Below are 20684 nucleotides of genomic sequence, written 5' to 3' on the forward strand. Positions count from 1 at the left end.
TGAATGTTCATCAGTATTTTTTTCATAATTGTCAAAAACAGAACATAGATGTCCTTAAAATGAAGACTGGATGAATAACCATTCACTAGTCTCTGGTACAGCTATGCAATAATACCTGTAATAACTTTGGTACAATATACAATATACATACAGTATAAGTTTGTGATAAAAAGAAATAGGCTAGTAAGACAGAAACATCATAAAGCTTATACAACTGATACCACAGAAAAACAAAGTATCAAAAGAGACCACAATGAAGCATTATATGTCAACAAACTGGATAACAGAGAAGGTCTAAATAAATTCTTGGAAAACAACCTACCCAGACTGGAGAAGTAGAAAATATCAACATGAAAAATGAATTGGTAACAAAACAATTTTTCAAAACAGAAAACCACAAAACCACAGAGTCTCACTTGTGAATTTTACCAAATATTTAAGAAATTAATATCAGCTTTCCTTGAAATCATCCAAAAACTTGAAGGAGTAACATTTTGAACTCATTTTATAAAGCCAGCAATGCCCTAATACCACGCCAGATAAGGATATGACCAGAGAAAACTATAGGCTGCTGTCTCGAAATATGAACAGAAAGTCCTCAACAAAATCCTAGCAAACGGAATCCAATAGCACATTAAAATGATCGTACACCATGATCAAACAGGATTTATTCCCAGGATGCAAAGGTAGTTTAATATATGCAAGTCAATGAATGTGACATGCTACGCTGACAAAACAAATGATGAAACCCATGTGATCATCTCATTGGAAGCAAAATCCAAAATCTTCCATGGCAAAAATTTTAAAAGTCTCAGCAAATTAGAAATGGAAGGAATATTATTTAGCACAATTCAGTCCATCTATCACAACCTCTGAGGGCAGGGGAATCTGAAAGCTTTTCCTCTTAAGATTAGAAACAGGATAAGAGTTCCTACTCAGGTCAAGACAGTGCGGAAAGTCTTAACCACAGGACTTAGTCAAGAAAATGAAGAGTTATTAAAATTAAGAAAAAGTAAAATTATGTCTTTATAGATGGACATGATCAAAACATTAAAACTATTTTTTTAACTATGGGAATCTTAGAGCCCTGTGGGGACAACGACTTGGCTGCAGGAGATTTAACTGAGCTTGGCATGTAAATGATTCCAGTGGAAAACCCTGCTTGTGTGGTTGTTTGTCCTATATCTAAGTAAAAATGCAGGACTATGAGTGTCTGACCTGCTGATAATCCCCAAACAAGAGAAGTCCCTGTTTGGACTTATCTCAGTGAGTGCTGATATCCTCCTGGGTATGTTATCAAAACTGCCAACTTTAGTACTTTCTCATTTCTTCCTATCAACCTCTCAGAATGTTTCCTTTTGTTTATTTTTCTGTAACTCCCTTAAGATTGCCCCTGGCCAATCGGAATTTATAAAAGTTTTCAGTGGTTAGACTCGTTCCTGGCACCATGGGTGAAGTTAAGGAATAATCACTGCACGGGCATCTCTTTAGCTCTCATTCCAGAATCTGCTGGTCAGACCAGCAAAAAATTACCAAAAATTATGAGAACTAATAAAAATAAAAATAGAGTTGTAGGATACAGAACGAACATATAGAATCAGTTACACTTCAATGTACGAATAGCAAACTAACTGAAAAACAAATATAACAAGGCTGATCAACAAATCACATTAAACATTAAAATATTCAGGAATAAATTTAACCCAGGAGATGAAAAACACAGAAAGCTATATACTGAAAAAAAAAAAGTGATGAAAGAAATTGAAGAAACAATGGGCAGGTGTCCTATATTTATAGAAAGAAGTAGTGCTAAAACACCAATACTACCCAAAGTATAGATTTAAGACGCTTCATATCCAAATTCCAAAAGCCCCCCCCCACCTCTTTTTCTTGTTAACTGTGGGGCTTGAACTCAGGGCCTGGGTGCTATCCCCGAGCCTATATAGTGCCACTTCTGGTTTTTGAATGGCTAATTGGAGATAAGCGTCTCATGGGGACTTTTCTGCCCTGGCTGGCTTTGAACCATGATCCTCAGATCTCAGCCTCCTGAGTAGCTAGGATTACAGGTGTGAGTCACCGGCACTCTACCCCCAAAATCCTTTTTTACAGAAATGAAAAAATTCTAAAATTTGTATGCAGCCACAGAAGGCTCTAAATAGCCAAAGCAAAGGGGGAAAAAATCGGAAGCCAACATACTTCCTAATTTCAAGTCCTATTACAAAGCTAAAGTAATCAAAACACTATGGGAATTTATAAAGATAGACACACAGATGAATGAAACATAACAGAAATTCCAGAAGCAAACCCACATATGTGTGTATATGTATTTAGATTTGCATATATATGATCTACTAATATTTGATAAAGGCATCCCAAAATGCACAGTGGTGAGCTTTGGTGTTGTTTCAGTGGAAAAGTGCATGCTAAGCATATGTAGGGTCCTGGGTTGAACCCTCAGAACCATCAACAAAAATTCTACAATGAGGAAAGGACAGTCTCTTCAATAAACTCTATTGAGAAGACTGGATGTCCATATATAAAAGAATAAAACAAAGTCCATATGATATATAATTCACACATACACACAAACACCCATGTGCATATGCACACACACACACACACACTCAAAATACAAGACCCCAAATCATAGAGTCCATAGAAGAGAATATTGGGAAAAGAACTTCCAGACATTAGTCTCCATGATGATTTCTTTGGAGGAAATGAACAAGCAACAAAAGCAAAGTTAAACAATTTTTAAAAAGTATTTGCATATTAAAAGACACAATTGACAAGATGAAAACAACCTGTAGAATGGGAGAGAAAATGTTGACAAACTATACAATAAGAAGTTAATATCTAACATATAGAAGAACTCATACAATACAGTAGGGAAAGAATTTACCCAAAAACAGGCAAAGGAAGCTGGGCGCTAGTGGCTCATAGCTTCTCAGGAGGCTGATATCTGAGGATTTTGGGTTGAAGCCAGCCTGGGAAAAAAATGTCCATGAGACTTTTATCTCTAATTAACTACCAAAAAAGCCAGAAGGAGAGCTGTGGCTCAAGCAGTAGAATGTAGAATGCTACCTTGAGCACAAAAGCTCAGGGACAGTGCTCAGGCCTTGAGTTCAAGTCTCAGGACAAGCACCAAAACAAAAATAACAAACAACAAAAATGCAAAAGGTTTCTTTTACAAAGTGTAGTGATGTGTATCTATGATCACAACATTAGGAAGGCTGACACAGGAGGATTGTTTGAGATAAATACGATATATTATATTATATGTATGTGTGTGTGTCATATTCTGTAATCTTTGCCTAGGACACAGAATAATGAGTTCAAAATCAGCCTGGCCCTGATGTGTATATGTGACACACACACACACACACACATACATACATACATACATACATACATACATATATGAGGTGAGGTGATGGATGTGTTAACAAATTTGAATACGGCAATCTTTTTCACATATGCATGCACACACATGCATACAAACATGTATCAAGGAAATGTAAATCAAAACCACAACTAAATAACTATTTTACATTCATACTTGTTAGAACAGTTATTATCAGAATGACAAAAAATTAGTAAGTGTTGGCCAAGATGAGGAGTAAAGGAACCCTTCCTTGGGCATTGGTGGTGGGAATACCGGTTGGTAGAACCTGCATTATGGTAAACAATAGGGACATTCTCAGAAAAATTACAAATGTAAGCAGTATATAATCCTATTTATGGGTATATATTTGTAGGAAACAAAATCTGTACATTGAAGAGATGTCTGCTGCCCCGTATTCAATGGTAACTGTTGCTAATAGCCAAGACACAGAAACAACCTGTGTTGGCTGGATAAGGATAGACAGACAGAAACACACACACAAGTGTATGCACACACATACACACACAGAGGAATATTACCCAGTGAGAAAAAGAAGGAAATTGTAACATGTGTGACAACTAGATAACCTAGAGACATTCTTCTAAATGAAATAAGAAAGACAAATACTATATGACTATATGCTTCCACCTATATTAGGAATCAAAAAAAGCCAAGGACTTAAGCAATAAATATTGGTTTTCTAGGGCCCCAAGACTGGAGAAAAACAGAAAGAAGTTGTCCCAAGGGTGCAAACTTTCATAAATGTACAAGACGAGGAAGCTAGTTTACAATACTGTATTGTGCACTGGAAATTTGCTAAGGAAGTAGATTAAATGTCCTTAACACTTACACCATTCACTGTGCATATATGTGCATGTCAAGTGAGTGAAAAGTAATAAAAAGGGCATGGAGGAAGCTCAAATACATACTGCTTACAGAAGCCAGTCTGAAAAGACAGTATACCATTAATAAACCAATTATATGACATTTAGCAAAGGCAACAATATATGGAGATATGAAACACTTTGTGGTAGACACAAGTTTGGCTGGACAATCGGTAGAGGAATGAAGAGGATTTAATCTGTTCTATATGATATCTATATGATAATAGTAGAGGTGGGATTTTTGACCTTTGACAAAACCCATTGTCTACAATACAAAGCATGAACTCTACTGTTAATAATGGTGTGTCAATATTGATTTTCTAATGATGACAAATATACCACCTTGACACAGGATATTAGTAACAGAGGAAATGAGCTGAGGAGAGGGAAGGGTTATGGGTATTTTCCCTATTATCTGCTCTATCATCTGTCAACCTAAAATGCTCTTGAAAAGTCTTAAAAGCTGTCCATAGTTGGGTACTGGTGGCTCACAGCTGTAATCAGGAGCCTGAGATCTGAGGATCATGGTTTGAAGCCAGCCCAGACAGGAGAGTCCGTGAGAATCTTCTCTCCAATTAACCATCAGAAAATGGAAGTGGTGCTGTGGCTCAACGTGATAGAGCACTAGCTTTCAACAGAAGAACTCAGGGATAGCACACAGGCCACAAGTACAAGCCCCATGACCCCCCCTCCCCTCCCCAAAAAATACCCTGCTGTCCAGGCCAGGCACTGGTAGCAACTACTACTCTGAGCTACTCATGAGGCTGAGCTCTAAGGACTAAAGTCTGAAGCCAGCCTGGGCAGAAAACTCGGAGAAACCAGGGGTATTCCCACACCCATGATTTTGTGCTTAGAATTCTTATTTTGAATTTTAGAAAATAATATAATTCCCATATCAGTGATATAAAACTTAAACACAATACGATACTTAGGGTTCTAAATCTTAGATGGGTTACAGTGAGGGGATACAATTTATTTTTCTGATACAGAGAGAAAGCACAGGTTCTTCTAAAGGCTACAACTCAAGTCTTATGACTTGAATTCAGTGCTCCTTCCCAACTAGTATGCAATCTTTATTACCAACACAGAGGGGTGGGTGTATCTTGTAAAAAAAAAATAACAGTTTTTTTCTTTTTTTAATTTTAAAAGAATAATGTAGTCATTTTGGGAAATTTAGCAAAAGCAGGAAGAGAAGTTACAAAAAAAGAGACAAGAAGGAAATGAGGCAAGAACAGGAGGAGAAAAATATTACGACTGAGTTCCAAGAAAATTGAGATCCTGAATTTGAATGTCATAGCGTTATAAACATTCCTATATCTGTAATAAGACATTAGCTGGGCACTGGTGGCCCAGGCCTGAAATGCTAGCTACTCAGGAGGCAGAGATCTGAGGATCACAGTTCAAAGCCAGCCTGGGCAGGAAAGTCAGTGGACCGCTTATCTCCAATTAACTACCAAAAACATGGAAGTGGAGCTGTGGCTTAAGTGGTAGTGTGTTGGCAAAAGAGCTCAGGGAGAGCTCTCAGGCTTTGAGTTTAAGCCCCAAGATTGGCACAAACAGGAAAAGTAATTAGATATATATCTCTGTTGTGTCTTAAATATTCTTCTGATTTCTCCAGTGTTTGAACAGTATAAAAACCATTTTAGCAAAAAGCAGACAGTGGGCCAGGTCTTTAGTCTGCAGTTTACTGATCATCACTCTGCATAACTTGTGGACATTATTATAATATTTCTGTAAGTTACTTTAGTAGCTACTTAGATGTTCAAAATAATAACTAACTTGATCCTCCACAGTTAGAATTTAAGTTATTTCTAGTGTTCCTTATTATGATCCATACCACACAACAAATAGCCATGTAGTGAAATCTTTGCGCACAGATATTTTACCCTCACTTTAAAATGTACTTAGTAGAGACCACCAAAATGTCTGACAGGGTATCTAGGAACAAACCCTAAAAGAGCAACCTTGAAAATTAACATTATATAGTTACCAAAAAATTTAAACATGTTAAAGGAGATGCATAAGTACAACATATATAGAGAGAGAACTTATTCATATATATATTCATATATAGAGAACTTATATTACAAACGCCATCCAAAGCCTTTTCATGTAGGATACCATACCATGTAGTATTCAAAACAATGCTATGAGGTCTAGGACCAGTTACGGGCAGCAGCTGCCCCATGTTACAAAGATGAAACTGGATACAGAAAAGCAAAGTCATGTCTCCAGGGTCACACAGTGTAAGAGTCCACTTTCTGATGTGGCCACAAAATAACTGAGAGAACTAACTTAAAAGGAGGGGTGAAAAAGCTTTCTTTTGGTTTAAAGTTTGCCTTAGTTTCCGCCCCTGGTCCCTAGCACTGTTTGCCTATGGGTCTGTGGGAGCCACAGTACACCATGGTAGGGAGGGAAATGGAAAAAAAAAAAAAAAAAAAAAAAGAGGCAAGTCCCACCATCCCCCCGCCCCCGGCCTAACTCCTCCCACTAGGCCACACCCATTCAAGGTTCTACGAGCTCCCAATAGTGCACAAACTAGGGACCAAGCCATCAATACAAGGGCCTTTGGGGAACATTCCGGCTCTAAACTTATAGCAACAAGCCTGCAAGCAGATAGGGTTGTGTGAGGTGTGGCAGGACTGCTGTTTATTCATTCATTGTTTTATTTGGAGGTACTGAGGATTGAACTCAGGGTGGAATGCTAGCTGAGCAATAGTGCTATCCCTTGAGCCACGCCCCCTAGTCCTTTTGCTTTTAGTGTGTTTTCCAGGTGGGGTGTAACCACCACTCCCTCTCCTGGGCTGCCCTGGGAGAGGCCTTACTACCTGGGCCTCCCAAGTGGGTGGGAGGACAGGTGTGCCTGGCACAGGGCGGCAGCGCCTGCTCTTGAGAGCTTGAAGAGTAGAGCTACCGAGCTTGGTTTGGGCGCACACTCCCAAAGCCAGTGCAAATTCTAGTCGTCCATGGGGCACGTGGTGGAGTCTGGGTGCACACAACCCTCCCTTCCCCACCAAAGCCAACTGTTCCTTACTGCTGGATTGTTTCCCCAGCGCCCCCCCCCAACCGCATATCTTACCAGAAATGTGTTGTCCAGTGCACAAGTCAGTATCGATCGGAGCACTTCCAATCTCTTCAATTACACGTCGCAAATCTACTCAGTCGAAGTGGCAAATGCCGGCGGAGTCCGGCCCTCCATGGAGGGAGCCCCCTTCTTCTTGGAAGGGAAAACCTATGTATGGCACGCGTCCACAGTCTGGCTCGCGTGCTCTCCGCGGCAGAGGCAGCAGCCGCAGGCCGGTGGGTCCTCCGCGGGTTCCGGCCCACGGTGGCGTCCATCCTGCGTCCAACCTGGGCCGCCCGGATCGGACCGGCTCGGCTCGGCTGCGGACGCGCATGGTCCTTGTGCCGCCGAGTGGCAGGCGAGGTTTCCTGGGAGAAGTTTCGCGGTGGGGAAAGGGTTTGCCATTCATCTGAGATGGGAAAGGAAGGTGCTAGCGCTCGTTTCCTCGGCTGTTTCCTCTCTTACTTTGGGGGGGGGGGGGTCATCCCCGCGAGGGGGGGCGCACGGCGCGCGCGCCTGGTCCCACGGTGCCACCCGCGCCCACTCCTGCGCCAACAAGGACGGGGGTCCGATGGCCAGAGGAGGCGAGGAAGAAACAAGTGGGCGTTTCAAACTGGAGATGGGGGGGGGGTGCAAATGACCCCCCCCCCTTGCACCCACCCCTCCCCGGGCTTCGGGAGCCGGCCGGCAGTCCGGGCCGCCTCGCGGGGCTCCGCCCGCCCCCGGGCGCGGGGTGGCTCGGCGCGTGCGCGGTGCAGCCCCGGCTCCGGGCGCCGCGATGCCTATTTTAGTCAAAGCCGTTGTGGGCGCGGGGACCAGCCCGGGGCGGCACAGCCCGAAGGCCCGCCGACCCGCCGACTGCGACGCGGAGTTCCCGTCGGGCCGCGCCGTCCTCGTCTCCGGGGCCCCGCGCCCCGCCGCCGCCGTCACCCCAAACTTTGCCCAGCGCCGCCCGGGCTCCGAGCCTCGGACGGGCCAGGTAAGAAAGAGGGCGGAGCGGCTGTGCCCGGCCGGCCCCGCGCGGCCCGGGCCCGGTCGGGAAGGGAAAGTTGCGAGCTCCGCGGGAGCAACTTTGCCCGCCGGGTGGAGGCTTCCCGGGGCTCCGCGCCCGCGCCGTGCGGCCCTGGCCCCTCCTCGCCGGCCGGCCGGCCGCGCCCTCGCGGCGCTCCGTGTCCTTGATCGCCGCCCTTCTCCCCGGTCGGGTCCTTCGGGTCAGCGGCCCCAGCGCGGATCACACAGCGCCGGCGACCTGGGGCCCCGCTGCCCCGCCGGCTCCCGCGTCCGGTCCTCGCGCGCCGCACGTCCCCGTCTCGCCCGCGGGGAGGACCATCCGCCCGCCCGCCCGCCGGGGCCGGAGCCGCCCACCGCTCTGCGCCCCGGGGGCGCCCCCTCCTCGCCCCCCGGGGATCCCCACGCTGCCCCGTTACGGGGGACGGTTGGCGCGGAGCGGGACTCCAGGGGGCGCGGATGGGAAGCCGGGGGTTGGCCAGACCTGTCCTGCTGGCCTCGAGGGCTGGCTCAAGTGTGAAAGGACTCTTCACCCAGAGATGCGGTTTGAGAAACAGAATGAATTAAGGCTACCCCGCCCCACCCGTGGTTTTCACTCCCCTGGAGGTGGTTTATCTTAATTTTGTCATTCCGTGAAGATTAGCTTTGCATGCAGCTATTTAAACTTGCGAATACCTACTTGGAAATTCATAGATACCCAGGATTTACGCTAAGAGAAAAGATAACTTTTTAAAAATGTAGTCAAAATTAGTCTGAAAGTTTACTAATTCGGTAGTCTAGCTTTCCTCATTAAACCCAGTCATTCCATTTACAAAGGGCAGTTTAGCATAAGCAGGGATTTTTTTCCCCCCTTGTTACCCACCGGGGTCGCTTTAATATGTAATATATGTGTCTGTGTTTTTAATAAATTGTACACCAATATGTTTTAGGGTGATTTGCTATTTTCTGGTTTCTGAGTCAGTGGACTGTAGTTTTCCCATCGATTTTTTCAGAAATTGGTGCTTCTCGTGTCGCTTTTAGAACTTTCAGGAACCTGAAATTGAGCTGCATTGGACTACCAGACAGTACAGATGTAATCGTGTGGTTTGTAAGGAGACATATATGTTGAGTAGTTTGCATCATAAATCTGTATTTTAATGGTGGACCCAGAAAACTTGACCATCTTGTGCAGCTGCCTCTGTTCCAGAAAGAAACAGACCTAGGAATGGCAGAGGCCTCCCTTAGCTCATGTGGCTCCCTGGTGGCTTGAGGTGTAGAAGGAGACGCTGGAAGGCTGAGCACTCTTGCATCTTCATGACTAAAAAGTGATTGCTGAAAGTGTCATGTTTATGTGTCTTCCCACAAGGCCTTGGTCTCTGACTTAGAGCCAGTCTTGTAGACATTAGGCTTTGGAAGTAAATGGACATCCTGCCTCCTAGAGGCTGTAGGCTAGTCGAACAAACAAGGGAAAGAGGATGGGAGCGTGTAAAGTGCCATAGAAACGATGGCCGTTACTAACTTATGGTAGTAGCTTATGATTATAGAGGACAGTTAATACCATTCTCTGTCCTGCAGAAATTATGAGATGGATTCTAACTTGGCCCTCCAGAGCAAACTTGGTAGAAATATTTGGAGTTCCTGACATAAGGATCCCTTCATCTCAATAACCCTATGTTCTCATTGATTCAGACTTTTAGAAAGTAGTTGAATCTTCAGTCTTTTTCTTTGGCAGAAAATTAATATTTAAGTCGGTTGTTACGGTTTGCGAGCTATTTTATGCAGAGAGATCTTTAATAGACTTGATCATTTCATTCACAGCTTATAAATTTGTATATTTTGTCAAATTTAGAGATGGGAAATTTCTTCATATCTTTTCAAAATGCCTACACTATACCAATTATTCTACCACTTAAAATCTTTAGTATATTGAAAACAGTCGATAGAAAAGTAAGGTTAATTTTAGGATATTATTATGAAAAAATATATTTCTAACTTGCATGTAAAGGCATTTGGCACTCTTTTTTTTTTTTGCCAGTCCTGGGCCTTGGACTCAGGGCCTGAGCACTGTCCCTGGCTTCTTCCTGCTCAAGGCTAGCACTCTGCCACCTGAGCCACAGCGCCCCTTCTGGTCGTTTTCCATATATGTGGTGCTGGGGAATCGAACCAAGAGCTTCATGTGTAGGAGGCAAGCACTCTTGCCACTAGGCCATATTCCCAGCCTGGCACTCGTTTCTTAAAACTGAATAATTAACGCGTTCAGTAATCCTACATAATTTTTATCAAGGGCAAAGGTTGTCTAACTATAATGAAGTGTTTTCATGGACTGTGCACCAAAGGCAGGGATTATAGTAAGAAAAGAATGCTGCTTTGTGTAAGTTTTATATAAGACATGTGTGAAATTTTTATTCTTTGAAATGCATTTGCTATGGATCTTTTCTTTTTTGTGTGCTTCAGACAAGGTCTCTCTGTGTGTAGGCCAGGCGACCCTTGAACTTGGAAACATTCTGCTTCAGCCTACCTATTGCTGTGATTACCTGTGTTCACCACTCCTTTAGCACATCCTCTTCCCTGGACCTTACTGTTAAAGTGTGCATTCATAACTCCTACATCTAAGGAAACTGAACATTTATGATATTTTAGTTTGTGAGATGCTACCAACTAGAATCATTAGGGGAATGCAAACAGATTTAAGTTAGATAATAAAAGACACTTTGAATGTCATATCTTTCTGAATATGTATGCATAAATTTATATTCAGAGCAATATATGTGATTATACCTATGCATAGATATGAGTATGTATTACATATATACAAACAACACCACAAGTCAATGATATTATAAAATAGACCCTTCTAACTCTCTTAAGCTTTCAAATGGCAAGTTTTCCAAAATCTTTTTTTGCAGTTATTTTTCCTATGCTTGGATTCAATGTCACCAGCATGAATATAAAGGAAAATTAATTGCCCCATTTGTAAGGAAATGGGAAGATTTGGAAAAAATTATATTAAACAAAGTAAGCCAGACCCAAAGAAACATAGGCTGCATGGTTTCCCTCATTCGTAATAACTAGAGTGTGCCTATAAATCTACAAGTAAACCCAATAGATAGTAAAAGACAAAAAAATTACACTTGGACATGATAAATCAAATATTTACACAGATGAGACCAGTGGAGGATATTCTTAGGAGAGGATCACAAGTGCTCAGTAGCATATAATCATATAAAATGATACTTATTGAAATGAACTCCAAGAAATTAAACAAAAGATTTTTTATTGTAGTGTTTGCAGTTCTTTTTTTTTCTGTTTTTCCCCCTTTTGTCATGGTTTTTTATTTCTGTTCCCTTTGTCTTTTTTTAAAAATTTTTATTGTCAAACTGATGTACAGAGAGGTTACAGTTTCATACGTTAGGCATTGCATACATTTCTTGTACTGTTTCCCTTTGTCTTGTATGTAAGCTTATCTGATTTGTGGAGGGGAAGGAAGAAGCACAGAAATGGTGGGACAAAAGTTGAATTAATTCAGCAGTGATCTCATTAGACATTATATTGGAAATGAACTACAGAACTTGTATAGAACTCAACTATATAACTTGTATAGAACTTGGGAGGGAAAAACTGGGAGAGAGCGAGAGAGGGAGTGATAATGTTCAAAAAGAAATGTACTCACCCCTGACTTATGTAACTGTAACCCCTCTGTAATCACCTTTACAATAAAAATTTTAAAGGAAATCTATATAAATAACTTCATAATTGTCATGATTTGTGAACATTGGTGATTATTTTTTAGACTGGTTTATCTCCCTTCTCATTCGCACCCCATAAATATGTGTATATGCATCCAATGTACATATGAACACATACACATAGGTATATTAGGAAAAAGTTGTATACTCTGTGAAGTACTTTGTATGTTTCATTTCTATAAATCATAAAGCTAATGAGGTATTATCAACACTTGACAGAGTAGGAAATGGGAATATTTAATATGTTACAGAGCTAGGATTTGAACACACTAGTTTATAAACAACAGAGAAGCCTATTTTCTGACATTCAACTTATTTGTTTTGTTTTGTTTTGTTTATGGCCAGTCCTGAGGGTTTGGGAGTCAGGGCCTGAGCACTGTCCCTGGCTTCTTTTTGCTTAAGGCTAGCACTCTACCTCTTGAGCCCCAGCACCACTTCTGGCTTTTTCTATATATGTGGTGCTGAGGAATAGAACCCAGGCCTTCATGCGTGCTAGGCAAGCACTCTACCACTAAGCCACATTCTCAGGCCTGACATTCAATTTATATAAATAATTTCGGCACTATACCTGTGAGAGGAGTGAAAAGATACCATTGCCATTTTTTATGACTGCCCTTTTGTTTGGTTTTGCAGGACCTTTCGACATGAATTATACAGAGTCTAGCCTGCTGGCAGAATCAACTGTGATAGGCTTTACATCTGAAATAGAAAGCATCACCCCTGTGCCTTCCAATGAGACAACATGTGAAAACTGGAGAGAAATACATCATCTAGTTTTTCATGTAGCCAATATTTGCTTTGCAGTTGGTTTGGTTATCCCAACTACTCTTCACCTTCATATGATACTTCTTAGAGGAATGTTAACCATAGGTAAGACATCCGGGGGTTTATACAACTTTTTGAAAATTCACATCAGATGGGCTTTGCGTGGGGGAGGGGGCACTTCGAAGGGCTTCTTATCACTTTATAGGTACCAAGAAATGTTAAGTCTTACTATAGCATTAGCAGTATGTCAAGTAACTTGGAACACAGGCTTTCCCAAACCATATCTCTCCCGTGTCTATTTAGGATAAAACTAGATAGATTTTCATACATTGTGTAGATTTTCTAGGTATCAGAAAATCCACTCGTGTGTAAGAGTGTGAACTTGAGAATCAGATTAGTGACTCTAGGCCTGGTTCTGTTACTAACAGTGTAACTTGGGTAAGTGTTCCCACTTTTCTGCCACCTCAGTGTCCTCTTGGGTCAAACAAAACCAGCTTACTCATGCCCACATGGTGGGTAGATAGATAAATAGATAGCTATAAATATAGATATAGGCTTTAGAACCTGCCTGGCACAGTAAGCACTATCATCTCAACCATTATAATTTGAAAAGACACTTGGTATGGCCTGAAAAGCAATGCTGGGAACAAATATAGACATACACACATGTCCCGAGTAACCTTGACTAGGCAGGTTAATTTGATTCATATCAAAATAATGAAACAATTACATTTACTTTAGCCTGTGGTACTTGACAGATTACCCCCTGTATGGGATTATTTCCCTGATTAGCCATTTATCCAGGTGCAGTTTTGACACCTGTAATGTGTCAAAGATTGAGGAAGGCAGTCTCCATTTTGTCAGAACAGATGGGCATTGCTGGCATGGGGTGTGGATGCTGTTATGCAGGTGTGTCCCCGCGCCCGGAGTGCTGGAGAAGGTGGTAAGCTCAGCAGGAAAGTAGGAGCAAGATCCCACGGAGGCCATCAGTAACAGTGCTGCTGGCTTTGGGAAGATGAGCAGGGTTCTTCGTGTGCGAGTCCAATGCCCTGGCAAAGGGTGCTGACGAGAAGGCAGTTCGGTGCATGAGGGTAAACGAAGAGCAGTTCTTTGTGCCTAAAAGATCTGTGAATGGCAGGAAGAGTCTGCAAGGGCAGATGAAAATCAGCTTGTTGCGGTTCTGTGGCTGCACGACCTCTAATGATGTGGGAATGCAGGAGAGTTTCACAAAGCAAATTCCAACTGTGAATTTTAAGACGGGCGTTTTGGATGTGAAATGGACCACAGAGATCCTCTCGTCTAGTACTTTAGCCTATGAATGAAGAAAGTGAGGCCTAGACGAGTAAAGTCTGAGTGTTACTCAGAGGCTTCTGAATCATCCAGATAACATTTGAAAAATTGCAAATGAGGGGCTGGGAATATGGCCTAGTGGCAAGAGTGCTTGCCTCCTATACATGAAGCTCACGGTTCGATTCCCCAGCACCACATATATGGAAAACGGCCAGAAGGGGCGCTGTGGCTCAGGTGGCAGAGTGCTAGCCTTGAGCGGGAAGAAGCCCGGGATGGTGCTCAGGCCCTGAGTCCAAGGCCCAGGACTGGCCCCCCCAAAAAAATTGCAAATGATTAGTGTAGTGTGCCACTAGATTTGCATCGTAGTGAACATTTCACTTTAAATTAAAAGTAGTCACTTTCATACCATAAAATTAACCAAAAGAAACAGGATATCTCACATAAGAGAAATTGTAAGAAAAAAAAAACAGGAAAATTCTAGTATGTGAAGACTGAACTTACTTCATTAATGAATTAATTCAATTAATTAATTAGTGTAGGCACTGGGGCTTGAACTTGCTTGGCTTTTTTGCTATGGCTGGCACTCTGCTACTTGATCCATACCTCCACCTCTAGTTCTGTTTTCTTTTGGGGGGGATTTGTTATATGGACATTAGGGTCTCACAGATTTGCCTGCCAGGAGTAGCTCTAAACTGTGAAAATCAGATCTCAGTCTCCTGAGTAGCTGGGATTATAAGTGTGAGCCACAAAATGCAACTGAGCGTGCTGTACAGATTAGATATTCCCAAATGTGCTAAGTTTATAAACAGCGGATAAATGTAAGTGTGTTTGAGATATGTAACATGTTGACTTTGTTTTGGGGCAGGATGTGCACTTTACATCGTCTGGGCCACTCTCTACCGATGTGCCTTGGATATAGTGATCTGGAACTCGGTGTTCTTGGGGATCAACATTTTGCATCTTTCTTATCTTCTGTACAAGAAAAGACCGGTAATTACTAAAATTATTTAATAAGGAAATAACCTTAAATATAAAAGCTTTTTAAAGTACTTTGTTCCAACTTGAGAATGATCATCTAGCATCTTTAGTTCACTAATATAACTTCTCTGAAGATTAGACCTTCTATTTATGTATGTCTGATGGTAAACCATTTAAGAACCCTGAAACTTGTTCTACAAATGGGTTTTGAGCAGTTGAGATCATTAGAAAATGAAAAAAAAATCATGAATAAGATTCTTTTTTAAAGTCATATTACTTGGTTATTTCTTTGTTGGCATTCAAATGTCATCTTTGTCTAGCTATAAAATTGCTAACTCATAGACAGCTTCCATTGATTGGCAATAGTTCATGCTATTTTATTAATGTATTTTTATGTAATTTTTTTTGCCAGTCCTGAGGCTTGCAGTCCGGGTCTGGGCACTGTCCCTGAGCTTCTCTTGCTCAAGACTAGCACTCTACCAGTTGAGCTACAGTGCCACTTCCAGCTTTTTCTGTTTATGTGGTACTGAGGAATTGAACCCATGCTATGCAAGGGCTCTACCACTAAGCCACATTCCTAGCCTAAAAGTACAAAGTACTTTTTATTATGTACTATATAGCAAAGGGAAAGTAAGGCTGGGGCTATGTGAGAGACTGTCTTAAAAAAAAAGAAAAAAGAAGAGGAGGAGGAGAAAGAAGGAAAGAAAGAAAGGAAGGAAGGAAGGAAGGACTGGGTATTATTGGCTCACTCCTGTAACCCTAGCTACTCAGGAGGCTGAGAATTGCGGTTCAAAGCCAAGCTGGGCAGGAAAGTCTGTAAGACTCTTTATTTCCAAGTAACCACTAGAAAACCAGAAGTGGCACTGTGGCTCAAAGTGATAGAGCACTATCCTTGCATAAAAAGAGCTTAGGGATAGCACCCAGGCCCCAAGTTGAAGCCTCAAAACCAACATTGAAAAAAGAAAAGAAAAAGGAAGAAGTAGGGCGTAGGTGGGAAGTACAATTACTCCATACATGTTTACTGCCCTTTCTAAGTACTGACATTCAATAAAGTACAAGATACAGTGCACATCCAAGTCTTACGTTCCAGGGCAGACCTGTGTGTAGAAACCTATCAGAACACAAGACAGTGCACAGGAGATGCCAGCTTGGGTGATACATAGAGAATGGGCATGTCACTAGGTGCTCACCTCCTCAAACAGGAAATTACTGTCTATATTGCTTTAGTGAAGCTGTCTTTCCTGGATAATGCTAAGTAGTAACCTGAAAATCTCAGTGACACATAACTCTTTCCCTCACTCACCTTATGGCTAGACTGTGGAAGCTCTGCATCATTCATGATGCTATGCCATTGTCTTGTTTAGCAGCAGAGACTCTTTGGACCATGCATTCTCATGGCAGAAAGAAAAGTACAAGGAAAGGGCTGGGAATATGGCCTAGTGGTAAAGCACTCACCTCATATTCATGAAGCCCTGGCTTCGATTCTTCAGGACCACATATATAGAAAAAGCCAGAAGTGGCATTGTGGCTCAAGTAGTGGAGTGCTAGCCTTGAGCAAAAAGAAGCAGGGACAGTGCTCAGGCCCTGGGTTCAAGCCCCAGGACTGGCAAACAACAAAACAAAAAGATACAGTGAAAAAAAAAAAAAAAAAGAAAGAAAAGTACAAGGAAAGAAAGATCAGCTCTTCATATCTTTTTTTTTTTTTTTTTTTTTTTGCTAGATGCTATGAACTTTATTGGTGGTAGAATGTAATACTCTCCCTTTCTTCATGGGGTCTGAGGTGGAAATTCTGAGGAAAGGAGATTCTGGGTGTGTTGCAGAACTGAGTAGGAGAAGGGACTCCCCCAGAGCTGAATTCTCTTGCATGCTTTCTGGGGTGAGTGGTCCCAGGGCTGTTTCTTTTTTGGAGACCATGTTTGTTGCCCTAGCCAGTTTTGTTGTCATACCAAGAAGTGAGCTTGACAGAGGTCATGGAGGGCAATGCCAGTCCCAGGATCAAAGATGAAAGAGTGGATAGTACTGTCAAAGCTGCAGGAGTCAGCATGGTCCTTAATGTAGCCAAAGATTCTTTTTAGAGGAGAACTTCCAATACTTACTTTCCACCTTCTTAGTATCATCCTATTTAGCATCCTTTTTCTAGGCCATGGGTCAGAGCCGCACCACGTGTAAGGAGTGGGCACTCAGAAGGCCATGGCAGCGTCAGGACCATGACCTTGCTCCAGCCTTGACCACCCCAGTGCACACCAGGACTATGTCTTGAGCAAGCCCGCAGTCATCCTGCACATTATGGGAGGGGCCATCCGCAGTCTTCTGGGTAGCGGAATGACATGGGCTATGGTCATGCCAAAGTTGTCATCTTATGACCTTGGCCAGAGGGACTAGGCAGGTATTAGTGCAAGGGGCGTTGCCGATGATGTTGAGGGAGTTGCCATACTTCTCATGGGTTCATACCCATGGCAAATATGGGATGCGAGCATCCACGAAAGGGACAGAGATTAGGACCTTTTTGGCTCCACGTTTCTGCTAGTCTTGGCCTTCTCCACGGTAATGACTACACCAGTAGACTGCAGAACATTCTCAGCACTAACTTAGAACCAGCGTCACCCCACGTGATATTTGTGGGAGCTCATGCCTGGAAAATAGAGATGGCTTTTCTATTGATGACTTTGCTGTGGGAGTGGCCCTGGGTGGAAATCATAGCAGAAGATGTGGAATACGTAACGGAGGTCAATTCGTGGGTCATTCATTACGTAAATATCCACTTTACTGGAGTTGAAAGCAGCCTTGGTGACCAGGTGCCCAATCCCACTCATTCCAACTCTCAATCAAGCCTGTGTCTCACGGGTGCTGCGGGCACTGCAGAAGAATCAGCAGTCTGTCAAAGGGGAGGAGCAGAGAACCTCCAGTGTCTCTTAAAACAACTGCTCAGAAGGCACAAGTTACTTCTGCTCCTAGTTCATTGGCCACACAAGGTCACAGCAGGCCCCCAAGTGTGGAGAGCAGCATGGGGAAGGGTTCATCCTTTGGGAGGGAGGGAGACAACAAAAAATAATTGGGGACAATAATACAAAATCTAGCACAATTATTGCAATAGCCTCCATTGTTGTGAATGATTGGCACACTGTAGGAGCTGAGGAAAGCTTTTGATGAACAGATGCTTCCAAAGAAGGAAAGAATTAAGAGGGCTTCGTGATGAAATTGGGGTCTGGAGCAGAGGCTTGGAGGATGGAATGGAATGTGAATGTGCATTGCTAGACTTTTTAGCTCCTGTGTTCCTTACTGCGCTACTTCAGAAAATGTACATGCTGGAAGTAGGACATATTCATGAATAAATTATTTTAAATGCTGCAGTTTACTTTTAAGTTACTGGAGCTCTGGAATGGGGTAGGGTAGAGGATTGTAATAATGGAGATAACAATTCTTGAATATCAGAACCCCCTGAAACCCCAAAGTGCAAAGTTCCCAACTTGCTGTTTTGACTGACACATCAACTATGTGAAGCGTTTAGTTATCTGGGCTTTTGTTTCTTCTCAGACTTTTAATCCACACTGGACCATCGTCCATCCAAAGAAAACATCAGGACAAATAGGATTATTGCAGTGTTAGGGTGATGTCGGTGGGAGTGGCTTTTGTGATATGGGTCTGTAGGCTTTCTAGTGTGTCTGTCAGAGCTTCCAAGGGACAGAGGTCATTCACAGTGCAGCACAGTGTTCCAGCCATCCAATTACTGTGACTTCCGGAGCCAATGCTAGGTCCAGATGGGCCTGGGAGAATCTGGCAACAAAGACAATTAAGCTAGTTTGCTTTTCTGTACTTCCAGGAGCCAGCCTTATAATTTATGGGTTCAGAGTTTATGTATGCACGTATGCATGCATGCATGCATGTATATATGTATGCATATATTTGTCTGTGTGTGTGTGTGTGTGTGTGTGTGTGTGTGTGTGTGTGCGTGTGCTGGTACTGAGGCTTGAGCTCAGAGCCTCATACCTCCTTGGCTTTTTCGCTCAAGACTGGCACTCTACCACTTGAGTCACACCTGTACTTGCAGATTTTTTATGGTAAGTTGGAGATAAGGGTCTCCAGGACTTTTCTGTCCAGGCTAGTTTTGGACTGAGATCCTCAGATCTCAGCCTTCTGAGCAGCTAGAATTACTGGCACCAGACAGCAGTGCTTCGCTTGCAGAGTTTATTTTAACTTAGGACGGACCTGAGTTAACTCTTAGGCCTTTTTATTTTCCCTTAACTTTGCTTGAGAATACGTCAATGACTGTAGCTATGTTTGATTTCCTATATTGGTGAACTAGATGATAATTACATGGAGATACAATATATTATTTTTGTCAATTTATTTTCACATTAATTATTGTGTTGTGTGCTTCCTTTCCTTGCATGATATCTTAAAGTACTATAATTTGTTATTTGTAGAAGCTTCTCAGGGGGAGAAGGTGCAGGTTGTAACAAGACCTAAAACCTCAACAGTGGCTTCATGGTGAATTGACAGAAATATGATCTGTAGTGCTGGTTTTTCCTATGCTTTCCAAGATGAGCTTGTGCACCCTTTTAGCGAAAGTGGAAACATATACCACTGCTTATTCTCTGTGTAAGATTCCATTGACCCAAATTCAGAAGGTTGGGAGTACATATCACAGATTTGTTTATTCTCAAGACCAAATTTAAGCCACAGAAGTGTGTGTGTGTGTGTGTGTGTGTGTGTGTGTGTGTAAAAGAGAGAGAGAGAGAGAGAGAACTAACAGCCTCCCACATTGCTGCATTTCAGGTCAAGATCGAAAGGGAACTCGGTGGCATCTATCGGCGATTGTTTGAACCACTCCGGGTGCCTCCAGAGTTGTTCAGAAGATTAACTGGACAGTTTTGTATGATCCAAACCTTGAAAAAGGGCCAGACGTATGCTGCAGAGGATAAAACCTCAGTTGATGACCGTCTGAGTATCCTGCTGAAGGGAAGGTATGGAAAGCCCAGATCCTAGTTTATTTCCTTTTTTTTTTTTTTTCAAATTTTTATTATCAAACTGATGTACAGAGAGGTTACAGTTTCATACATTAGGCATTGGATACATTACTTGTACTGTTTGTTACCCCTAGTTTATTTTCATTCTCCTTATGGCCTCTGAAAAGGAAATGAGTAGAATTCAATTGTTAATCCTTAAACCATTTTTTAGCTTTTTAATTGAAGTTAATGAGTCCAAATTGAAGTAGGATTAAGTTTGGCATTAAGTATCAAGAATCTCATGCATGCCACAGAGGTGATTTGCTTATTTCTTGAAATCACAAAAAAATATCACTTCTAGGAATAGGAGTATTCTCCGGAGAAAGTCAGAGTGTAATGTGGAGATACTAATTATTTTATGTGTTTGTCCGTTGTTTCAGATGAGCTCTCATTGTGTAGCCCAAGTTTGTCCTAAACTTCTAGACTCAAGTGTGTCTTCAGCCTCAGCCTCCTAAATATTTGCCAAGCTTAAGACATAGTTTTATTAATAGTATATATAGCTTTCAGTCTCGTGGTATAACAAATTGTAATGTCACTGCAGCTGTAAGAGCAATTAGAGGGGCTTGAAGGCTCTGTGCT

At 42.3% G+C, this 20684-nt stretch overlaps 1 protein-coding gene across 2 annotated transcripts in view; it reads left to right on the top strand.

Moving 5' to 3' along the window:
• The first annotated feature begins 8146 nt into the window (after window positions 1-8146).
• The window catches only part of Bves (blood vessel epicardial substance), a 39174-nt gene continuing 26636 nt past the window's right edge, over window positions 8147-20684 (top strand). The window contains exons 1-5 of one of the 2 annotated variants that reach the window (XM_048353759.1): window positions 8147-8312; window positions 10780-10906; window positions 12700-12936; window positions 14987-15111; window positions 19876-20063. In XM_048353759.1, the coding sequence (XP_048209716.1) occupies window positions 12711-12936; window positions 14987-15111; window positions 19876-20063 (539 nt within the window). In that variant the 5' untranslated portion in view covers window positions 8147-8312; window positions 10780-10906; window positions 12700-12710. The remainder of the gene's footprint in view (window positions 8313-10779; window positions 10907-12699; window positions 12937-14986; window positions 15112-19875; window positions 20064-20684) is intronic. The other variant, XM_048353758.1, reaches the window with a different exon arrangement.

Source organism: Perognathus longimembris, chromosome 9 (genome assembly GCF_023159225.1).
Source record: "Perognathus longimembris pacificus isolate PPM17 chromosome 9, ASM2315922v1, whole genome shotgun sequence".
In the NCBI taxonomy this organism is placed as follows: domain Eukaryota; kingdom Metazoa; phylum Chordata; class Mammalia; order Rodentia; family Heteromyidae; genus Perognathus; species Perognathus longimembris.